The sequence below is a fragment of the Gymnoscopelus microlampas genome (genome assembly GCF_963454915.1).
Source record: "Gymnoscopelus microlampas genome assembly, chromosome: 21".
NCBI lineage: Eukaryota > Metazoa > Chordata > Actinopteri > Myctophiformes > Myctophidae > Gymnoscopelus > Gymnoscopelus microlampas.
The window spans coordinates 23,506,852-23,531,721 of NC_139958.1; the positions used below are offsets into that span (position 1 = coordinate 23,506,852).

The 24,870-nt window shown below is 39.0% G+C and overlaps 1 protein-coding gene across 1 annotated transcript; it reads right to left on the reverse strand.

The window, feature by feature from the left end:
* Positions 1-3,854: 3,854 nt before the first annotated feature.
* On the reverse strand, positions 3,855-23,459 carry LOC311038349 (anthrax toxin receptor 1-like). The gene is made up of 18 exons (XM_084047826.1): positions 23,077-23,459; positions 19,443-19,514; positions 19,270-19,341; positions 19,076-19,157; positions 18,202-18,235; positions 16,575-16,654; positions 16,195-16,263; positions 15,778-15,858; positions 15,585-15,645; positions 15,225-15,323; positions 13,750-13,819; positions 12,952-13,030; positions 11,289-11,384; positions 11,027-11,068; positions 10,560-10,658; positions 7,978-8,145; positions 6,622-6,702; positions 3,855-5,747 (listed from the first exon to the last, which is right to left on the reverse strand). The coding sequence occupies exons 1-18, from the start codon at positions 23,232-23,234 to the stop codon at positions 5,355-5,357; spliced, it is 1,836 nt and encodes a 611-aa protein (XP_083903952.1). The 5' UTR covers positions 23,235-23,459; the 3' UTR covers positions 3,855-5,354.
* Between the last annotated feature and the right edge of the window lie 1,411 nt (positions 23,460-24,870).

Consider the following 24,870-nt stretch of genomic DNA (forward strand, 5'->3'; position numbering starts at 1 on the left):
CAATACAACTTTCAATACAATAATGAAACAATACAGCATACTTATACATAGAAACAAAAACAATTTGCCCATAGATGTAGTTCACAAATTATTAATAACTGGAAAAGTGTTCCTTTGGCACAACTTACCACAGTGTTGGGTAAGTTGATCATGCAATAAAGCTATGTTCCCATTCTATAATCGAAAATGTATATACATATTTTTTTACGAAAAGCACAGCCTTTCTGTCTTCTCATAAAATATAGGCTATGTATGAAATAAGAAAGCCATGTGGTGTACACATTGTTTGAGACATACAGTAGCGTATATATTTTTATAAATATTTAATATACAGTAGGGCCAACAAACCCAGTTCGTCTTACCCCATAGCCACAGTGAGAACTAGCAGTAGCAGTACAGACTAAATATCACATTTCAGCCATAACCTCAAGTTGTAACTTGCATTTTTTCACTACCAGATGTGTGATACCACGTTACAATGATCTACTCCCCCTCTGACTCTGGGCTCATTATATGAGCTCAATAAAATCACTTCACATGACAAAAAGAAACACAATTTTGGCTCTAGTTCATTCATGATGTACACTATATGATCCAAACCATCACTTGTCTGCTATAATACTTTTACGATCCACCTGGTACTACGTACTGCATTTAGTTTTTGGATTTCTTTAACCCTTCCATTGTGTTAGGGTCATTTTTGACCTGTTTTCAAGTTTAAATAGGTAAAAAGTACCCTTTACATTTCTTTATTGGAACAAGGCTTCATGATATCCTCAGAAACAGCTATTTTAACGTAACAAAATTAATTACCACCGTTTTAGTTCATTCTGATGGTCTCTATTCAAAAATTTGACCCGGCACAGAAGTGTGGCTCAATTCCCCCCAAATTGTCAATATTCAATGTTTACATGTTTGAGAGTGAGACAAACTTGTCCTCAATTGCATTTGCTATTAGGAGTAAAATAAAGTTTGGGTTTATGAAAAATAAATGACTTTTTACCTTCTATGGTATACGGATACATTTTGTCCCTTTTACCAGAGGTGTCACTATTTTTAATAATATGAAAAAATGTTAAAGTTAAAAAACTAAAACAATTATTAAAAAAAAAAGTGTGTTCTAATATTAGTCTATTATAGCTAGATAACATCATTATCCATTGTCTTCATTATCGGAAATGTAATATAAAACGAGATGTATTGAAAGATGAAACCCTAACCCTAACCCAAAATAATATTTTACAAAGTGTTTACATGGATATTAATGCATAACAAGTCAGCTATGAGGTGGGAGAAAAAAATAAATGAAAATATATATATATTTTTTGTTAAATCACTCAAATTTGAACCGCTAACACCAAAAGTGTATGCAGGTTTCTAACACAATGCAAGGGTTAAACATGCTCATCTTACCAAAATGTGTGGAGATGAGCCACCCCATGTTTAAAGGGGAGGGGAGGACTCCCCAACCTACAGTACAGACCGTCCAGTTTGTACAGAAAGTTCTTTATAAAATTGGATTATTGTTCTTTTAATGTTTAAATCCACCTCATGGGGCAGCAGTGGCTCAGGAGGAGGTAGAGTGGCCCATTGGGAATCGAAAGGTTTCCTGTTCGATCGATATGCTCCCCCTGTGTTACTGTCGAAGTGTTCTTGAGCAAGTGCTCCCGATGAGCAGGTTGATGCCTTGCATCTGCTGTCGGTGTGTGAATGTGTGAATGTGAATTGGTGAATGCACATTGTAAAGTCTTTTGGATAAAGGCGCTATATACTGTAAATGTGCCCTTTATGCACCATTTATCAAAACAGGATTCACATATTATATAATCTCAAATCTCTCATCTGCTCAAAGGTATCCAAGTTTTAAGCAAGACTATACCTTCCACTGATTCAGTTCCTCACCAATAAAATTTGGGTCCAGTGGACAATTCAGCCAGAAAGACATATTTAACACATTTCACATCCAATTAATCTAAGACCAATGTCAAATATTTAAGTGGTTATTAACACCTAGAGTTGATCCACTGGAATGGAGACTGCAGATTCATTAATATATTTATTTCACTACGGTCATCTGTGAAACAGAAAACTAGCCCATATCCATGTCAAACTTCTGTATTATCATAGGAATAACAATTTTGTATTAGTGGGAATTTTCTTATGGTGAGGACTTTTAAGATATTCTTAGAATTTAAACAGTATTAACTTACGGACCAGAATGAGGAAATCATACTGTTATTTATCCTGCATAATTTTTGCTAGTTCAGACATGAGTTCAGACACAGTAGTCCTCTTTTCTTTTCATGGATCTTTAAAAAAATGCCCAGTGTGGCTGGACTTCATGCGTCATTTTGAGTAGTGTTAAGCAACTTATTTGACTAATAATATACCACTAATGTATTAGATTATTCACAAATTAGTTATTTTTGGCTGTCCCAGGAACTCTAAAATAAACAGCTTAATAGAAGATCATAAAAATGGGCTAGTTCTGTGAGGGCACTAGCCAGCGTATCACTCCCATCACGTATTTCTCTGCACTTATTGGGCGGTCTATTTACATGCTTTCACACTCACTCTATGTGGATATGTATAACTTAATGCTGATGCTGCTGCTATCTGCAAAACCTGCACCCCAGCTTTCACTTGCTTTGGTTCTGCTCAATACGGCACCCAGGCGTTTTACTTGTAACTGTATGCCCATGGGAGGGTTTAGACACTGTTTTGTTACAGTATACTGTATTGCTGCAGCAGGGAGCATCCGCAAAGAGTAGTAATATAGCACTAATACTGTATTGCCATCTCCATATGCAATAAATGGTTAGCTAATGACATAAGTGTTTCCTGACAGAACTTCAAGTCTCACTTTCTTGTCGAGAGGACGCTATGTTTTCTTTTATTTTGACTAAGAACTAATACAAATATTTCACAAATAGTTCACTTAACACTTTCTTAGTCTTATTCTAAAAAAACATGTATATCTGCTGGGAATGCAACATTTTGTAATAACAGACAAATAGAATGCCTCGATCTTTTTGAATCCCATCACTCCTTGCTCAGTAGAACTGCATTTCAGAAAACCATGGCATCACGGCTGGGTTTTATTTTTATTGGTTTAGTTGTCTGCCACCAATCCTGCTGCTGCTGGTTCTGGCATTTTTCACACACGCCTCTATGAGCTCACTGCCCACAGGATTTTGATTTGGTCTCCATCTGTCAAATAATGACACTATTAAATTGCTAAAAGAATTACTATGAAATAAATAGACTGAAACTCTAAGTACGAGCAATGTCAAAAATAATATTTGGATTTGTGTTGCATCTGCTTCCAGGTGTAATACGTTTTTAGATGAAGTTATTCATAACCTGGCTAAGTGGGGTTGTTATTAGAGCCTTGATGATGAGAGTCACTGTTCAGGCTTGTAAAATATGAGCAACGATTATTTTAATTTTAATCATTCTAAACTCTATTTCAGTGGCCATTGGTGCAAAACAACCATTTTCTCACCTGGATATCAACCACATGGACTGTGAACTTTATACAAGGTTACTGAGAATATGTATTTCAATTACCTTGCAAGGAAATTGATTTTTTTTAAGCAGGAAACAATTCCTTAGTACATAAAATCAGCCGCAATGTTTGTGTTTTATAAAGATTGCTCAAGTTCTTTGGTGCTCTCTATTTTGGAGGCATTTTATTTAGGCATCATACTAGCCAGAATATTGCTGATTCACTTGCAGTAAGTTAAAACTGTAAAAGTAGTATAGAAAACTCTACACCTTACTATTGCTCATATAATTTAACTAATTCATTGTACTATATTTATTCATGAAATTAGACACAATTTGCAGTAGGCTACATTTAATTATTTATTGAAGTATTCATTCAAAAATCATATATCTTTCAAAGAAAAAAATTAAAGCCCATAAAATGATAAGAAATGCCAACCAGAGATACATGTATAAAACACATGAGTCAAATGCTGAGCCCTTTAGTTTTTCTTTCCCTGCTGTTCAAACTGATTATCATTGTGCTTTACTGCACAAAGCAGTGATAAGATTGCATCAGATCACAAGATCTAATTCAAATCAAGCTAAGAATAGAACGCAAATATAAACTCTAGACATAACAGAACTCCTGAGTTGATACCAGAAACATGACACATTTATCTTAAAGATGCAATCCGTAAGTTTCATGTCCTACCTGGGATTTCAACAAACTTCAACCACTCTTACAAGACAGAATCCTAGCTTGGCCAGGGGTAGCCTCGGTACCCAGGCTTTTTTATTGTTTTGGGTTGAAAAATAGGCGAGGGGAGATATTGTGCTTATGAACTTCAGGTAGTACTACTTGTCAACCAGCAGGTGTCCTACCCGACACCAGGGTCTCCATTTCTCAATGGAAGAGTTGGGAGACCACCACCAACCACAGCAACATACTCTACCATACAGATTGGTTAAATCATGTATTATTCATTAAATTAAAGTTCCAGACTGCAGCTTTAAAGGACGACTTCACCCATTTTCAACCTGTCTTCATATAATTGGTCCTCACTAATGCTCATGATAAAATGGTACAATTTTTTTCTACTTGGTCTGTGCGTTAATAAAAATCTAAATAAAAAATGTGAAATCTTATTGGGGTTTCTGGACTGTCCACAGCCCTCATATGAGACACAAACCGAGTAGAACAAAATGGTACCATTTTATCATGAGTATTAGTGAGGACCAATTATATGAAGATAGGTTGAAAATGGGTGAAGTCGTCCTTTAAGTAAGCATTGATTGCTTAGCTCTACCAGTCTTCTTGATAGACAAAGCTGGGCTTGCTACACTAAATGCATAACTGCTATAAGGTAAAGGAGAGTACATGGGACATCATAGGAACCCGTGTCATATATTAGCCATTTAACTACAAAAAGCTATGAATATTTTCTTTATGTACTATATCAGTACTTTGTGTGCACTCCTTTCCCAATTCAGAGGCAAATTCTCTACACTAAATTGTATTTAATTTTAACCGCTTTCAATCTGATACCGGTTTCTTTTTTTCCTATTTTTACAAACTCAGAAACACGCCATGCTGTAACGTGTTGTGAGCTTGGCTATTTTCGCTATGAAAATAGGTGTGCCTTGAGATTTTGATTTGCCCATTGGTGTGCTTTAGGCACAAAAAGTTTGAAAAACACTGGTCTAGGGGTTGTGTAACTCCACTTTTGGCCTTAACAGCAATACGTTACTCTTCCTGTTAGTTTTTTTCTACTGTTCTTGACAAATATTCTTTTTCAGGTGACCCTGTAGTTTATGCATGATTTATCTGAAATTTGACATTTGTGGTTGTCAACTGCATCTGAGTTCTAATGAGAGGGGCGTGGTGGAGGACGAGATGGAGGAGGGGCTCTACAAGGGGGCGGTTCTTGAGGCAGCGGGGGCAGAGAGCCAGTTGGGGAGGGGGGTGTGGAGGAGCAAAGCAGGGGAGGGCTAGGGGGAGCATGCAACATGGTGGTTGGGGGTAGTGCTCTGTTTGGGGGTGGAGTGTAAGGCGGAGGAGTGATAGAGGCAGGGGGAGGAGTGGAGGGCAGTGGGGGGAGAGTAGACGTTGGCGATGGGGGCACATGAGTGAGGGGATGCGGTGAGGGGCCACGGTTGTAACTGTGAGGCAAAGTGTAGATGGGTGTAGAGGGATGGTTGTAGATCGGATAGCGAGGAGCAGGGTAGGATTTGGTGCGGGTGAAGTTGATGCACTTGCCCTGTAATTAAGAAAGGAAAACAAAGCATGATTAATTGTCAATCATAAACCATAGGTCATCAGTTTATGGGCTCATTTGTCATACATCCAGGTTTCGTAACCTATGCAACAAAATATGTGAAATGTTGCTACGGTTAGGAACAAAAACCTGTGCTGAATCGGCTTGCTATGGAAATTCTGTGGCTAGATACTGTGGCAAAGCAATTGTTTGGCAGATTTAGTAGGGTAGAACTCCGAGTAGATGGAAAGAGGAAATGCCTATGCTAGTCCTGGTCATGGAAGAAAACAGCTGGTCTGCCAAGGCCGCCATGCTGAAGTTAGGAGGAGTAGGGGGAGGTAGGTACAGTATCATCTGCACTTAATGGCTTTTGCAGGCAAGAGCATTCCTACAGGCTCAGGAGAATCGTAATGCTTGCTAAATCTAGTTTATTATGGTAAATCGCCTTTATCTGTATGCGATTTCTGTTAGGGCCTTCATCATAGTTACTACTTCTGTTTGTTCATATGATTAGGTACAGATGTGACATTTTTTTGATTTTTCTAGAGAAGAGATTTTGTCAGTCAATGGTTTCTACATTTTTTTGGTTAGTTTTTTATCCTGTGTCAAGCCTTGGTTCCAGATGCTTCATTAAGCCTTTTTCTAAGATTATTTAGTGTATATCTGGCAAAAAAGTCTGCCTGTCAAGACAAGACATTAACACTGTTATTAACTGCGTTCATTAAAATGTTGTGTCTGTCTACAACAATAAAATAAGACTAATCATGGTTCTTTACAACAACAACAATAATAATAATCTGATTAAACTTGCAGTGTCACTACATTTCTATCAGTTTAGATCAGGGACTTCAAATGGTTGTGTGGTTTTGTTGCTCACCTTGTCCCCAGGATGAGGTCGCATCACAGACACTCGATCATAGCCTCTCCTCATGAACACACACAGGGCATCCAACTTTCCCTAAACCAAGATGGTTTGAGATGATAATCTATTAAATATGTTGAGCAGTTGCAACAATATCCAACCATAAGCAAGTAAGAATGGCCATTACCCCTTAAGCCATACATCATCATACAACAAATCGCAAATAAATGAACAACTATTTTGAATTGCTGAAAAAGGTACAGATGCCTAGTGTTAATGTGGTTTAAATATATTTAAATGTAAGCAATTTCAGCAAATGTTTTGTCATTCTGTCATTTCTGAATTTGTAGCCCATCTGTCTGACATTGAATTCACATGTTTGCCTTGCCTGACACTCTGTACAACTTCCACTTGTGCTTGCCTATATAGCTCTGTCACATAATATATTGCATGCAAAAAGGCACAGTCAAACAGACGAGAGCATATTTTCTTGGGAATAACACCAGCTCAACAGATCTCATATCCAGAGCTTAGTTCATTCCATTGTCTGGTTCTTATTACTGTTGATCCAGCTGACTAATAATACATTATGAAACAAATGACATTAACCGTTTCTTGGTAACACACGGCTCACAGCTTATAGAAACTGAACATAGTTTCAGCTTCTAGAGTTTCATCATAATAAAAGGGCCTATATTGCAAAGTGTATTTAAATCCATCTGGAATAGGAATCACATTTTGAAATTAGGAGCATAGATGGGTTTCTGCACAACTAAGGGGCAGAAAGCAGCGCTCTTTACAGCTGCATACTGTATATGGAATGCATCTTTCTAGTTTGAGAAAGACTTTGATGTCACATTACTGTAGCTCCTTACATTAGCTCAGTGGTTCTCAAACGTTTTCTTTTCAAGGACCTCAAATTAATCTGTATTATATTTGTTGCCAGGGACCCCATACAAGATTTGTGTTGTTAAAATGTTTTTAAAATATTTTAAAAAAAGCAATGTGTTGTGTGAGCTTGTAGATCATATAGGTTTAAATTGGTTAATTGATTTTGATGCTATGTTAACTAATTTGGCTGGGGACCCCCTGGAACCCCCTCAGGGATCCCTGGTGGTCCCCGGACCCCATTTTGAGAACCATTGCTCTAGCTGACTCTAATCACAGCTGGTTTCAGTAAAAGCGGTTTTGCCCACTGAATGCCCGCACGAATAAACCGGTCTACCGCAAAATGTAAGATCTTGTCAGAATTTAAATGATAGTTACTGAGATTTTTTTGTATCTTTATGAAATCCTCTGAATTGTGTAACTGAAGAGTTTCTCTAATTCATCTTGTGTAGTGCATGTGAAAGGGTGTGTGAATTGCTGTACCTTGATAGGGGAATACCACTTTCGGGAGTGCATAGGTTTATGCATGCCATTGTTGTATGTACGTAGTGGAAGTGGGTCATACTCCTGTGCAGGCTTCACCACACGGCCATGTTTGGCCATCTCCAGTTTAGCCCCCTCCTCAGTAGAGCCTTTATCTCCCCAGTGGACCTGAAAAGAGACAGCAGCTGACAATTCTATACTGAATCCTTTCCACATTATATTTTCAACATGGATTGACTTTTTCTTTCTTTCTTTCTCTCTTTCTCTCTTTCTCTCTTTTCTTTCTTTCTTCAGCCTGAATATTTTGACATCCACAAAATGCTGTTAAATCAATAGAAGTTTGTTCCATGCATGAAATATTGAAAAAATGTATAATTAAGATTGTATCAAGTTCCAAAATACTGTGTGTAGACACAGAGAATGCCTCTCCACACTCTCAGCATCCAGCCATGACATTGATTGAAAATGAAACAAAATAGACAATAGACAGACCGAGACCACCTGAAGGTCATGACCCGTTGCGACCATAGCCTGTAAAATATAGGTTGCGACAAGTTGTGAGTTTCTAGATTCACTATTTAACCAAATGTTAGCCCCAGAATAGGGATGCTAGGTTTCAAGTGTTTTAACTTTAAAGGTGGCCCATTAATCATACAGTCTACTGTATGTATTAAACTAGCCTACAGTACTTTCTGTATAGGCTGTTTTTGTATAGCACTGCTGAGACACATCAATGTTTCCTCTCATACACTTTATGGGAGGGTAAAGGCTTGTTGGATGACAGCTGTCATTTTCAATCTCTCAATGTGTCTTTCACTCTAAATCAAATATCTTTACGGAAAATAGTTACTAGCTACTAATATCTACAAGTTCACAATGCGTCGCAATGCAACATAATTGGGACGCTAGGGTTCATGTGGTTAATTTATCGTCATATGACAAAGTATAAATCAGGCTTTGCTTTGACTTGGATATCCACATTAAAGGAACATTTCTCCTGCGTTCTTCCCACTTCACAAATTCCCTATCACTATTGATTTACATCTCCCATCATCACAGCCCAGTCCTGCAAGTTTGTTTCTCCACAGAAATGATTTTTTTCCCCTATATCCTATCCAGACGACTGGGACTCCCTCCTGGCTGGGTTACCTAAGTACTCCATTGTGTGTCGACAACTCTTCCAAAACAGCTACCACATCCTGTTTTATCTTCAACCACACTATATTTGTCCACATCACTCCACTCTAGCAGCATCCCTCTAAATGGTTCCCAGAAGCCATATTTTTCAACTGAAAAACACGTCACCACATTTTTCAGTTGAAAATAGTAACACAACACGACGCATCCAAGTATAAATTAGCCCTGCAATTGAAACCCAATAAATCTACGGTCTTATACCAGTGGTTGGGTCTTGGGACCCCCATGGGGTCCTTGAGAGGGTTCCAGGGGGTCCCCAGCTAAATGATTGATAATTAGGAACCAAATGGACCCTTAACCCGACCTGGCATCCTAGTGTATAGTTTCAATGTACAGATTATAGATTTTTGGGATATTCTACTGTTAGACTGGTGATAGGTTCTTGGCTTATGATCCTAGATTACTATTTCTATGCATTTGATGTATTACCTTGTGTTGTCCATGCTTACTGTAAATCGCTCTGGATTAAGAGCGTCTGCTAAATGCCTAAATTGTAAATTGTTCAAGGTCTGTCCGAATCTTGATCTTGAAAATCAGAAAATCAGTGATATTTTATCATATCACTGATTGATGATTCAAACCAGAGTGAAGATAGAGTGTCCCTACAGGGGGAGAAAAATGGTACAACATAGAGCAGCTGACATCAAGATGAAACCTAAAGCCAAAGAGACCAAAGTAGGAGAGTAGATTTAAACGGTTTACATACTTCCAAACCAACATCTGAACTTTTTTCGGCTGGCCGACCCGAAGAAAGTTCTGAGAGGACGAAAGTGATACATACTGCCACAGAACTCAGAAGAGTTCTGAACTCCAGACCCTGCCGACACAGTAATCTTCTCAATGAATCTGCTAGGCAACACTGCGGTTCACTCCGTCAGTCACTCGATCCACTGAAGCTGTGTAAAGCCATGCAGGGCTGGAAGGTTTTCAGACCTGGATATCCCTTTGACGCACTGAAGGAAACTTATCATAGGTGTATGGTTGCGTTTATATGCATGGTCACTGGAGAGGCGGATTTCAGAGGTGTTTGTACCTCCTGGAGGTTGGCTCGTGAGACTAGTACCTCTCCTCAGCCAACATCCCTTCAAAACTATCGCTGCTTTCACTTCTGGGCAGTGCTGGCAGAATGAAGCCTTTACACGCTAGGGCAGTCTAGAGTCAGAGTGACGTGGCCGTGGTCCTGCCTAGTAGCATTTATTTTCACTTTTTAAAAGGGCTTAAATGGTTAACGATAACCACTTAGGTGGTTAATATCTAGAAACTTCTTCAGAGCTGAGTCACTGTCAAACTCTATTTGCTCTGGTTGTGCAGCAGAGCCATAACCTTTGTACACACAGTTAAATTAACACTTTTTACAGTTGTATCTGAATGAACATTTTCCCTACCTCCATCCTTTTGATCCCCCCCACTCCACGGCCTCCATAATATGACGCGTCCACGGTGGGCCATCCGTTCTTCGGGTAGCCGTCCTCATCATCATCATCCTAAAATGTTGAACGATGAAAATGTACATTGTAAAATGCTGTTTTAACTCTGAGCATACAAATGTAAGCTGTCTGTCAACAGCTGACATCTTATGAGTATAAATTGTGTAAAAAAAAAAAAAACATCTTGTGCGTGCGTATATGTACATGTTATAGGCCAGCAGTGGGTTTTTACGACATGATCTATAGGAGGCTAGCTAGGCTAACTGTTCCTCGTTTTGCTGGGGACCATCTGGAATCGACTCAAGGACCCGCGGGGGTCCCTGGACCACACTTTGAGGACCACTGTTATAGAGGGTTTAAGTAGTTAAGACTTTTTACAGGCGTACAGTATCGATCCTACTGTATAATGTGAGGAACAAACTTACAGAGCTGTCCTCAATCACTGGAGGTGGGGGTTCATGGATAACCTGTGAGAAAGATAATCAAGATAGAATGCACTCTCAATGGACTGACTCATGAAAAACTAAATCGGTATCTTCATTTTCCTAGTATGAACACCCATTATTTATATTAGTGCACTTTTCATTTTAAACGACTGAGGAAGGCCCATTTCTACCAGGGCTGACACAAGTTGCTGTTTACATGAAGACCATGTGGTGTCCTAATATTCCAATATGGTTGACATACCACAGTGCAGCAGAGAGGCCAAAACCACCAGAGTAGAACGATTGTCAGCAGAAGCAGAAGGATGAGAAGAGCTATGGCCACAAAGGTTCCATCAGACTGGAAAGGAAGATAGACAATATCCATCAGACAATAACTGACAATAACTGACAATTGTGTTTACTACATACAGTGGTAATGGTATTGTGGCCTGATAGTGTGATATACTTTACATATTTAACATACTACTTAAGAGAAATTGCCAGGGTTTGAAGGGCTTAATTGGCCCCTCAGTATATTTCTTTATTGCTAACCCGGTATGAGCCTGCCTCTGCTTCTGGCAGTTCAGGCAAGTTTGCCAGTAAAGGCAAGCATGCTTTTACCGTTAGGGCCCCGAGACTTTGGAACAACCTGCCTGAGGAGAAGCCAGAACAGTGTCTTCTTTTAAAACGACCTCCTTAAAACACATTTTTATAGATTTTTTTTTATCCATTTCCTTTTTGCTCTTAAGTTCACTACAGTATCATGTTCTGCTGCCATTGTTTGTTTCTGGCAGCTATAAAGCACTTTGTAAGTTTAACATTTTTCAAAGGTGCTCTATAAATACAAGTTCTTCTTCATCTTCTTCTTCTTCTTCTTCTTCTTCTTCTTCTTCTTCTTCTTCTTCTTCTTCTTCTTCTTCTTCTTCTTCTTCTTCGTAGTAGTAGTAGTAGTAGTAGTAGTAGTATTAGTATTATTAGTAGTAGTATTTATAGTAACATAACTGACAATTACCCCAAATAGTGTTTTTTCCATTTCCTTTTTGCTCTTAAGTTCACTACAGTATCATGTTCTGCTGCCATTGTTTGTTTCTGGCAGCTATAAAGCACTTTGTAAGTTTAACATTTTTCAAAGGTGCTCTATAAATACAAGTTCTTCTTCTTCTTCTTCTTCTTCTTCTTCTTCTTCTTCTTCTTCTTCTTCTTCTCCTTCTTCTTCTTCTTCTTCTTCGTAGTAGTAGTAGTAGTAGTAGTAGTATTAGTAGTAGTAGTAGTAGTAGTAGTAGTAGTAGTAGTAGTAGTAGTAGTATTAGTAGTAGTATTTATAGTAACATAACTGACAATTACCCCAAATAGTGTTTTTTCCCATGTCTAGTTCATCAAACAGGGCCTGGTGTTCAGACTCTGTATTACTGCATGTATCTCTTTGAGTAGGTACAGGAAGAGTTTGTCACTTCATAAATAATAGAAAATGAGATATAACATGCTCAACCTGTTCTTGCCTTCTTTAATTAGCTTCTTAAATAATAAAATGGAACCAAATGGACCTCTACCACAGTAGTTCTCAAACTACGGTCCAAGGAACCCCAGGGGTCCTTGAGGGGGTCCCAGGTGGTCCCCAGCTAAATGATTGATACTGTAATTAGGACCTTTGTAGGTCTGTAACTCTGAGTGTACAAATGGACCTTATAGGTCCATTTGGTTCCATTTGTACAATCTCAGAGTTATGGGGGTCTGTGGCCTAATGTATACCAAAATGGGGGTCCTTCAAATAAAAACGTTTAAGAACCACTGCTCTACCATACAGATGGGTTGAAATGGATTAGTTCATGTTCCTTGCCTGACAATGAAACTTTACAGTTATTCAATGGATTGAGTACGTTTTTAAAATTCCAATTGTTAGTCCCTCTGCTTAAGAGCTTACTTACACAGCCGACTGCAGTTATTGTGACAGAGCTGGAGATGAAGCTCAGGCCATTATTCATGCTGACATGGAGAGTGGCAGACCTGTAAGAGTGTCAGAGATGATAAGGTGACAGCTGGAGGCATGTCCGACAAACTGTTGTTACCTCAGCTGTAACTAAGAAAAATAATACATTCGTAAATTGGCTAAAATGTTTGTTTGTTTTTTGTTTTATTAGAGAATAACATAACCTGTGAATGTCCTCCTAGTTATTCTGAGAACACACCTCATTTGTGTTTGACTGAACCAATCTACGGTAACATTGATTTTGGTACACCAATAATTTACAAATGTAAAATAAGAAATTGCCAGGCAGTCAAAGCTGCCAGGATATTGTTACTGTTATGTGATTTGTTGGTGATCTGATAATCACACTGTTTAAGTTTAATTATGACGAATCAAGTTTATGGGAAAACCCCAATGACCTTAATCATTTAATATCTGTGATCCTGTAATTGTGCAATTCACTGAAAAAAGGCTGATTTACGCTTTGGCAAAATAGTGTGGTACAACCAGCTGCAGGCCAAAAATAATACTTTTTAACACTTTTTTTCTGGTATGTATTTTTTGTCATGTGGCTCTTTGTTGCCGGATAGGATGACACTTTGTTGCCAAAGCATGAAACTTAAGAGAGAGAAAACACAGTTAAAGTGACATTTAATTATGTCTTTGCAACCACACAATATCTGAGGCTATGATTAATAGACAGGAATGATGAACAGAATTATTCACCCATTGCATTGAATTTTATTTAATCACTTACGTTCCCTCCCTCTCCAGAACAGGAGCTGGACACAACAGGAAGGTGTCTTTCACTACCAGTGGTCTTTTCACTGCAGGAATAGAATTAAGAGGGGAGAACACTGAAGTTTTTGTGTCATGGTAAATACAGTATGCTAGCATATACTGTATGGTTGGTGCACATCAAATGCGATGAAAGCAAAAAGTCAGAAAACTTCAGAAAGTCTCAAATCTGATATTAAATTCCTGAACTTCCCATCCTTATGGAAAATGAAGCAAACGAATAACGATTGTGGTTTATTTACCCTGGCTGAGTATGTGTCTAGAGTGTGCTGAGACGGTCATTGATGAGAATCTCATGCCCTTTAGACATCTGAGAAGCCTTAAGTAATACACCAGCTGATACAAAGCAAAGGAGGACTGTGACCATAGTTTGGGGAGGACATACTGAAAATATATAATATGGCAATATGACATTTCTGTGGCCAAAACAAACTTGGCTTGATAATGTAACATGTTTCTGAGTTCAGTAGCCTGCGCTGCGCAAAACTGCCACTATTCAAAAGTGCTGAGGGTCAGTTTCATGGTGAGTTTGATCAATGCCATACGATCCCCCACTGATGATGAAAAACTTTCAGTGTTATGTTGTAAAGCTTAACGTAATTTACTGCAGATGGAAGATGAAAGCCAACCTTAAAGTCACTGAGTGTTCAAGTCAAAAGCTGTCGATTTTCCAGTGCAGTGAGAGAAAGCTGTCAGCACACTGAACACACTTGGAAGTGTTGTGTCATTGTCTCATTGATTCATTTTCAATGTACTCCTACCGTGGAATGATAGGCTTTACCTTAATCATTGCCCACGTTCCCCTTTAATATAAATGATATAAAATATTTCTTTATGCAATTTGATTAATTTATATTAGAGTGCAAAATACAGGATTATTTTAAACAATGTGTTGCCTTCCTCAAACGGAGCTGTTCAATGGTCAACAAATTAGGCAGTTCCCAGAATACTGTACAGTACCGTATGTCCAACTTTATAAATGTGAAGCTGCGTAACTTAAAATATCTTAATAATATCTTAAATAATTGTACTAAACAAATCCTATCATTTTTATAAAATATATTTGTACATATTTACTTGAATACAAACGTGTTATTTGTATTGCACTATTAGTCTTGTCATATGAATTCGAAGAAATTATTTAAGTTTCCAACTACAAGCACATTTTTTGTTTTTTGATGGTGGTTTTGTTTAGAGTTCTGATTGCAGATGTGTTTTAACATCATCTCTTCAAAAAATGTAATTCTTAAACTTAGCCAGTACAGTAGTTGTCAATAAAGGATCCAAAGCAAAGATTGACAAATAAAATAAAATCTGTTAAAAATAGCCATTACTAAGCAGCAATACTGCAATACTGTGTGACAATTCAACAGTTGAGTCCAGGGAATTTGACTAATGTAATCCTTAATCAGGCTTAAATGTGATGATACTTACTCAACGTTACTGTGTCATTGATACGGAAGCTGCAGAGAACCTTTTGCACATCTCGGGCATGGAGGAAGCCATTTCCTTTGACTACGACCTGGAATGTTTCTATGGTGAAACAAAGGACGTAATACAACAGGAATGTAATATTTTCCATTAAGCACAGACACCAAATTTGACAAATATTCAGTCTGACCAGAAGCAGAGAGATAAAACATATCCCCACGGCTGATAACAATGATTGACCAGAGGGGGAATATTATATCAAAAACAGAGGTCTTGATTTCCCCATCATTCCCCAGCAAAAAACAAGAACCCTGATTAAAAACAAGCACTGGCTGATTTGGAATTGTGCAACTCTTACAATACCTCCTTCACAGATGCTAGACGGTTCTACAGCCAGTATCTCAATGCATGATTTCTTCAGGATCTGAGATGGGAAATAATGAAATGCAAAGCTTAACTAGTGTCAGATAAACTATTGTAATGAGCTACATAATCATGCATAAGTTCTCAAATAAGCTTTTGGTAAGATCGAAGGAGACAAATCCCTCTTTCATACCGAGCCAATGACCCCTTGCAGTGCTTGGAAGCCGTCATTCACAGGGAAGACATGATCTTTGCTGTCAGCAATAGTCCAAAGCTGTCAAGGGATATGAGGAGTAAAGCAAAGATATGTACATTCCTTTTTGTTTTTGTTTGCCGTGACCGTGAGGATATTGCAAGTGGGCCCGCAAATAATTGTCTAAACACTAATAAGAATGTAATAAGAATGATAACGTACTGTATATGTAGATAATGTATTTAAAACCTTAAAAAAAATGTTTTCATGGTAATACCAATAGATGGAAACTTAAGAGTATGCTACTTGATCCAAGCCACAATCGATTGATTGATCCGTAAAAATAAACATGCTGGGAAAATGCATGCGCCCCACCCATCTGACCACATGGTCAGATGGGTGAGCCGTGAACGTTACCTGGGTTTCATTGAAATCTTTTACTCCTACACAGTACACTGAGGCACCCAGCTGACGTGCTCTGCTGGCCTTAATTGAAATGAGACAAAAGACATATTGTGACAAAAAAGAAATATTTCCTGTAATATCATGGTCAGCAATATTAACCACTTAAACCATTTATCCTTCGTCTTATGACAAAAGGTCTGTTGCACTATAAACCAAGGACCATTCAGTTGTAAGTTATCAAATTCAAGTCACTAATGCCATTGTGTGAGTGTGTACTGTGATGGTGAGTAGGTGAATAGGAGATTGCAGAGAATATTTCTCCATCTGTGAATTATTATATTCTCTTGTGTGATCTTACTGTATATGTATTTGTAATTTTCGGATTATCTCACCTCTCTTTCTGCCAAGTCAAACTGATTCTCTCTAAGTTCACCATCCGTCAAGGCAATGATAACACTGGCTATACGGTAACCTGATACATACAAGCAAATGAAAAAAATCATCACCAAATCATCACGCTCAATGATTTTCATTATTTTTCTTTCTTTCTTTCTTTTATGCTAATTATTTCCCCTTTTCTCCCAATTTTTATGCCAATTCCCTGATTTGTGTAAGCTTGTTGTCACGTCACTGCTGACTCTGTTTGGTATTCGGACTGGTTGATCCTAGTGATTGTTTTGATACCACATGCCTCCTCCAATACACATGGAATGTCGCCTGCCGCTTCTTTTCACCTGCCAATGAGGAGCTTCAAACAGAAGTGTATAGCGAGTGTGAAGTGAAGGAACAGCCTATTCCTCCTAGTTCAACACCCCAGCTGACAGGTGCCCTTGACCAACCTGTGACCAACTAGTGCAGTGACAAAGAACTACAGTACCTCCCCGTCCGACTTCCCTCCCGCAAACAATATAATTGCATTTTGACTCCAGCAACTCACCCAAGCCTTCTGGCAGATGAGCAGTGTTCTTTTCACTAACATGGTCATATGACATAGTCAAAATTAGTCCTTGGCAGGCACGTTACATTAACTGTTGCAGGTATTACGTAGGTTAAGATTATGCTGTGAATTAGAAATACTGTTAAACTAGAAAAAGTGCTCCTCGGAGCACAGGTCTCCGCCAGGTCAGGTACGTTATTGTGGCCTCCTGGTGGCGCTATAATAGGCCAATGTGAAAAGGGTGCCATTTCTTCTTAGGCCTTTCACGGCAATCGGACACTGCATTCATGATTTGAGGCATTTTGTTCCAAAAATGTGTTTTGCTAAATTAGACCCGCTGGTGGCACTATAACAGCCTGTTATAGTGCCACCAGCTAAATTAAACCTGCTGGTGGTGCTATAACAGGGTACGGTGAAAAGGGTGGCATTTCTTCCTCGGCCTATTGGGAATGTGCGTGCACATTTTCACAGAAAGCGCACGCTGCATTCATGATTTGAGGCATTTTGTTCAAAACGGACCAATCCTGCAAACTTTGGAAGCCAACCTTAGCCAATCAGGATGGAATATGGGAAATCGGACAGATCCAGGTTGATCACATGACTATAGAGATACTGTGTACCAATTTGCATGACGTTTGGATACAATCTGTAGGAGTAATGTCAAAAAATGGGTTTGCACAAATCGGCCTCCTGGTGGCGCTATAACAGGCCCATGTGAAAAATTTGGTAGAGGTTCCGAATTGGCATCCAGGGAGTGTGTGTGCACAGTTTCGCAGCGAGCGGGCCAACGGTGCCGGAGATTAGCTGGTAACACACGGACAGGACACACTCACACACGGACGGACACACGGACGGACAGGGGGTAAAACGTACTCACTCGCCATGCCTTTCGGCCTGGCGGAGACAATGAATTGTGCAGATGTTGTTGCTGTTGACATCTTTATATGATACAGAATACTTGCTTTTATACTGGCCTGCTTCCTGACACATGAATAGAGATCCCTCTGTCTGCAGAAAGCATGATTGAAATGTAATCACATATAATCAATCAATGTAGCAAGATGGGAAAATATTCTACTCACCGTCTCCAGTCCCATAGTAAATTTGCTCACTGGCCTGTGGGAGAAAATGAGTGGTTGAACACTATGACACTTATCACCTCTACAAATGCAATCTACAGGTACCTGTTTATTTGTGTAGCTGTTTCCTAATACAGTATGTTGACAAAACCTCAAAACCTATACAGACTTCATCATTGGAAATCTCAATTAGGCGACATTAGATGCCCTTTAGATTTCTAACATTTACATGATTTTATGTCCAAAACAGTTACTTTTCAGGAAATGGACAAAATAACCTTTGTAGTTATTATAAGTCACAAGCTCTTGTTATTACTTTTCATTGGTTCAATATTTATGAAACTCACAGACAGACTTAAACAACTAAAGCCAGTGTTTTTTTTTGTTTGCTTTGTTGTACCTGATCATTTAAACATATTTCTTATTGCTTACCGTTGCTTACCTTGTACTTTCATATTGCCGTGGCCATTTTTTACCATTTGGGATCATACATTTTATGTAATTCATGAAATTGATTGCAATATTGAGCAACGTACAGTATGCTGAGCATCATCAAGAATATTGATGTGTATTTATTACCCAAGTTTTACACTTTTGCACTTCAACAATTCAGGGTGTACAGAGCACGGTAAAATAAAACGATGAGAAAACATTTTTTGGAAAGATGATTTAGTGGTGTACAAAATCCCTTAAGCAAAAGTTCCCTCAAGTGCATAATGTTGAATATATTTTTGCTAGTATGGTTCAACAGCTTATACTGTACATGTAAATGTACAGTATTAACCACTTAAGCTCTAAATACTTAACCAATCCACAAGCTCACAATGCATCATGATGCGACCCTTTGAAAACTTTTTTTTTTTTAAATAACTCTTACTCTTTCGAACCCTTTGTTCATGAAGGTATCTCCACCAGGCTGTACCATGCGTAGCTCCTCAAGCCCAGCCCGAATTTGCTCTCTGATCATAAATACACAAACATATTTAACAACATTGGAATACGAATGGCTATTGTCACAATAAAGAAGCAAAACAAATATATTGAGGCATTAGGTGTGCATGTGTGCCTTGCCTGTCTTCAGTAAGCTTCATCAGAATTCTTCCTTCTGTTGAAAATACAATGAAGGACATCCGTAGCTGGGGACTTCAAAGAAGAGGTATTGTATTCAGCATATTGTATTGTATTTACACTTACCCATTCTTTTCTATTATTTAAACTGGCCTTCACTGTGCACATAGGCCTACCTGATGAACTTGTGAGCAAGGTGGTCAACAAAGTAATAGATCTCATTCCAATGATGCTGCACACTGCCAGATCTAGGAAGAAACAGAGTGATTCAGGTTGAATTGCACTGTACACATACAGTCCTGTACTTAAACCCCATTTCAACAATAGCAACCAATAGCAGATCTACAAGTTAACATCATGTTACATAACAATGCATTGTGAGCTTGTAGATCTCCCTTTTTTTTTCTTTTTACTCTTTTATTATTTTATCTTCACCTACTGTATGATGACATGCCCAAAATAGGGATGCTAGGTTGAACTTGGTTATAATATACACTATTCAGTGGTTCCCAAACAGTGGGATGAGAAACACTTGTGTCACATAGTGATACTATGTGTTGTAGAGGAGGTGGTGCCTTGAAATGTTGACTGTTGCCCTATGATGTGCCTTGGTCCAAACATTATGGAAACCATTGCACTAATGCATTGTCAGTAATGCATTATTTGTCTGTACAGTAGGGCCTACTGTATCTCCCAGAGCAAAACCAAATCCTTATGTTCTCTGTCACTCCATCTCAGTGCCCTTGTGATTAGAGTGTGGGAGGTCGGGGTTCAGTCGTGAGTGTTCATACCAAAGACTATAACAATGGTACTCAATGCCTTCCTGCTTGGCACTCAGCATCAAGGGTTCAAAGTCCCTGCAACATGCTAGTGCCATGTCCTGGGGTGTACTTGTCTTGGTCATCAGGATGCCTCATGCTAAGGAAACAGGAGATACGATACTGACCTAGTGGCCACATGGCTCAGGAAACGTTACTTCCCAAGGCTACTTACTATGTTCTCTGCCCATGATGTATCACTCTATCATATGAAATGTAGTGAGACGACCATGGCCATGATCGCTTGAGTCAGTGTCACCAAAGCAGTCTGCATGACTCTTCACACATCAGCGTCCTGTGTTGCCATCATGAATCCGTAGTTCTTGGTTTCATGGCCATATAGATTTCTATTCCATTGATCTATCTTGATGAGGTCCACTTATAGACACAAGAGTGCAAAAGACAGTATGTTAAAGGGTAACCAGAACGCTCGCCCCAAAACACACTCGCCCCCATTTCTTTCATGGACCGCTCGCCCCCATCGGTTCTTGTATTCGTTTTACTGAGGTTAAGGTTAGGAATACGTTTAGGGTAGGCTAAGCATAGTTTTACAGAGGTTAACTTTAGGAATAAGGGCACGGTCACTACGCACTTTAATTACCTATGAGGGTGGATTCTGCCAATGATATTCAATGGGAATGGCATGGTTTGATGGTCCTGCGCATCTTTCTGTGTGTCACGCACGGCGGCACACCTTGCGGGCTACGGAGAGGGTCATGAAAGTGAGTGACAGGTGCGTCACTATTATTGGGACAGAATGTGCTGCAAGCTGAGTTTATCAGCCGTGCCCTAAGGCTACGTTTAGGCATAGCTTTACTGAGGTTACATTTAGGAATAAGGTTAGTATTAGACATAGTAGTTTTACTGGGGTTACGTTTAGGAATACCTGGTGGCGACCGTTCCTATGTCGCCAGATTAGACCTGAGGCGAGCGTGTTTTGGGGACAGCGTTCTTGTATTCAGTAAAAGTACGGTATCTGTGTGTATATGAGATGTAACTACTGCACGCAACTGCAAAGAATAAGAGTATACTATTTCAGTCAGGCAATTGAACAGCCAACATGATAGCAGGGGAACTAAAGAAACAACAGGTGGAAGCTAGGGGGTTGTAGGGCAAAAGCAATCAGCAGTAAAACAGGCCACAGGTACAGTAAACAGCAGCAGCTAGAGTGAATGTGAGCTTAGCATTCAACTTCTTAAGCCCTATTTCATACTTTAGAAAATCTCCTAAAATAGCCTATCTATAAGCTCACAATGCTGTATGTAAAGTGTCAATTTTCACAATTTTCACAATTTGTGAACATTTTCCTCTATAATGACATGCCCACAATATGTAAACTAGGTTGAAAGTGGTTAACAGATCACCATATCACTATCATGGACACCTGACACCTGAGGTGCATGTATGCCTAAACGTGTTCGCCAGCTCACTTTACTGTATATAAGGAAACCTTTATTTCAATGGCTACTGTATGCTGTTTCAAGGACAGATGAAAATAAAAAGTGGGTGGTTAATTTCAAGTTTTAACAAATGCTTTAGCTCCCAAAAGACCTGTTACAGTAGCAGACACTCCTTGTTAAAATGAGAGGAGGGTGGATTGTGGGTAAGGCAATGTCAGAAACTAGTACTATGAATTTCTTTAAACATGCAACATGCATTCATTGACTTAGCGCAGTATGTTGATGATCTATTGTCTCTTATCCAGTACTTGTTATTATTATTTTTATTTGTTTACCCCGCAAACATTAATTAAACTTCAATATATGAAAAGAACATTTAACTTTGATTATACAATGAACAAGCAAACAAGTCAATATAAAACTTGAATGTTCTTTTTTTTACCATTAAGACCCATTCCAAAAATGACAAAAATAGCCAATCTACAAGCTCACAATGTGTTGCAATAAATGTGTTGTGGCTGCATAATTGACAATACTGGTGTCGCCAAAAAAGCCAAATAATTGCCGATATATCGGCCAGATGGTATACCGGTCAGGCTCTATATGCTATCTCCTTGGATGAACCCAATACTGTGCCAAACCTAGCAGGTGCAGATTCAACAAAGGAATCAACAAAAGCCTGTGCAAGGGGAAAGATGGCAATTAAGGACTTTTGTGAGGTAAACATGCACAACCTCTATAATATTTTTCCCTCTGCACTGCCTCTCTTCTTCTCCCTCCCTTATGTTTCCATTTATGCTGTGATGCCTGTGTCCCAGGCCAGACACAGACAGCCAAAAACTCTGGAGCTTTGGAACATCTGGCTCTAATGGAGAAATGGTTCTACAGGCAGGCACTGAGAGGAACTAGATGTGGTTTTCTTCTGTCATTTTCTTTCATCTGGACTATGACAGCAGCAACTGTTGTAATGCAATATTTAGTATAGATGCAAGACCATTTTATGTCTAGACATTAACCAATATTTAATTATCACATTTCTAAACAATGTAAAGACATATTCATACAGGATATTCCAGACATGCATACACTGAATATATATTGCAAGAAAGTACAGATAGGGAAATAAGCACGTTTGGCCAACTTCAGTACTGTCAGATCACAGCCATGGCCAATGAAAACAAGCGTATTGACAATATTCCTACCCAGACCACCAAAAGGGAGATACAATATGAAATATTGGATGCACATCACTGTGAGAGGGGGGGTTAAGAGCCTATAAGTATATTTTGTGGCACCTGCAATATGTATTACAACTATTTTTGATGAATGATTACTCACAGTGCTACAGTAGTATAAGTAATTAACTATGATTAGCCATAAGGCAGGTACCTTGTTGCATCCATAGCATGGGTACTGTTGTACACTACTGTAAGTCAGATAAGATAATGTGGTTCTGTCAAAAATACTGTGAGTCATCAAACGTTTACTGTGGCTTTGGATTCCCTACCAGAAAACTGGTGCATACATCTGCAGCAGAAAACAATATCTACAAACTCACAGTAAAAATCAGGCTTAAAAGTGGGGGAACTCACTTGTCCAATACAAAGTAGAGGTCAAATCCTCCATAGCAGGATGACCCTGCCTCCCTCCTTCCATGGCTCTGTCCTAGGCTGCCAGCCACAAGGACAATCAGAACGATACCCAGCTCCGCAGCAACCAACACCTGCCTGCACCAGCACTGCCGGGACATTACCCCAACTTTAGGGAGAAAGCAGTACACAATCCAAGAAAAAGTCCACAAATTCAAAATGCTCTCCAGGAAGAATCTTGAAACTCTTTCTCTGTAGACCTCAAGGCACTTTGCTGCAGCCTGCCATCAATGCTCCCACAGCAGATCTCCAAGCTTAAAAATGCTCACTCCTGAATCAGTGTCCCATTACCACAACAGAAGTTGTGAAGCGGGAGAGGAGGAGTGAAGTTGATGGGACAGACAGTGGTCTGCTTTCTCTCTCCCTCTTCCTCTCTCCCCTCTCTCTTTGTAGCATAATGTTTCATGAGTTTACAAACCAAAACAAAACACAGCACAGTAAATTCACGATATACCTTTTTACAAATCTGTTCTTTCGTTTGTTTACTTATACAATATGCAACAACTTACAAGATTCCTAGGTGATATATACACTATTCTTGCTAATACTTTTCCTTTGTTTTGTTTTCTTTATTCTTTTTTTTTTTTTTTACTTCTTTCTCGTTGTATTCTATACTAAGCATCAGTGCCACTCAGTGGTAAACAGTGGTACTATATTTCACTTTGCCTAGAAGAAAATGTATCTACGGTATGTTGAAATGGCAACAAGATATTACATTTTCTAATGTAAATTTGTTAAACAGGCCTTGCTAAATCAATCAGCAAAAGGATGTGATCATTAGGCTATTCATTTTGGTCCTATAGCTACAGACCTTCACTGCAATTACGTTGTTGGGTCATTACAGAATTGGAGGAGAATTTAGGCATCAACACTTTCCAAACATCACACACAAATCGGTAGGCCTACACATTATCTCTATAGTCATGTGATCAAGATGGATCTGTCCGATTTTTCATATTCCATCCTGATTGGCTAAGATTGCCTCCCAAAGTTTGCAGGAGTGGTCCATTTGAACAAAATCATTAATGAACACCTCTACAAAATGGCCTGTAATCACTACAGTAGCCTATGCAGTGCACAATAGTGAGAAGGGAGTGATTTCAGATGAAGCCATTCACTTAGAAAATGTCTCAAGAAACCATCATGATACCTTTGAAACATTGATCCCTTCAATTTACGTGTAGCCTATTAGGACTTTAAAGGTGCTGAGTAGGCTACTGCTACTCCATGAAATATGGACACTTTAACTCTGTGGGAACTCTGTGGGGAGAAATCCAAAAAGCAAGTGCGAAACAACAGCATTAGAAACTCTGTCTGGGGGCTTTTATGCATCCGTGCAAGAAAGGGGCCCATTGTCTCGATAATGCATATTATACCATACACACATATTAACCACATGAAGCCCAGCATCCCTATTCTGGGCATGTCATGATAGGCGAATATTCGGTGAAGATAGATAAACATTTGTTGAAAATAGCCAACCTACAAGTTCACAACTTGCTCATAACGTGACGAGTTGTGAGCAAAGATTTGGTGTGAAGGGAAAAAGCAGGGGACCAAGTACGGACCCATGGGGGACCCAGGTCTATGAAGTATTTTTCTTCACACATATTATGTCATGTGACATATGAGCAAGATAGGGGAGGGGAATCGAGTCAAATTATTCCCTTTGCACCTTTGAAGGTGCAAACAAAGGTGCTTATCGGTCAAATACCCGGATGTGTGTCTCAAAGAATA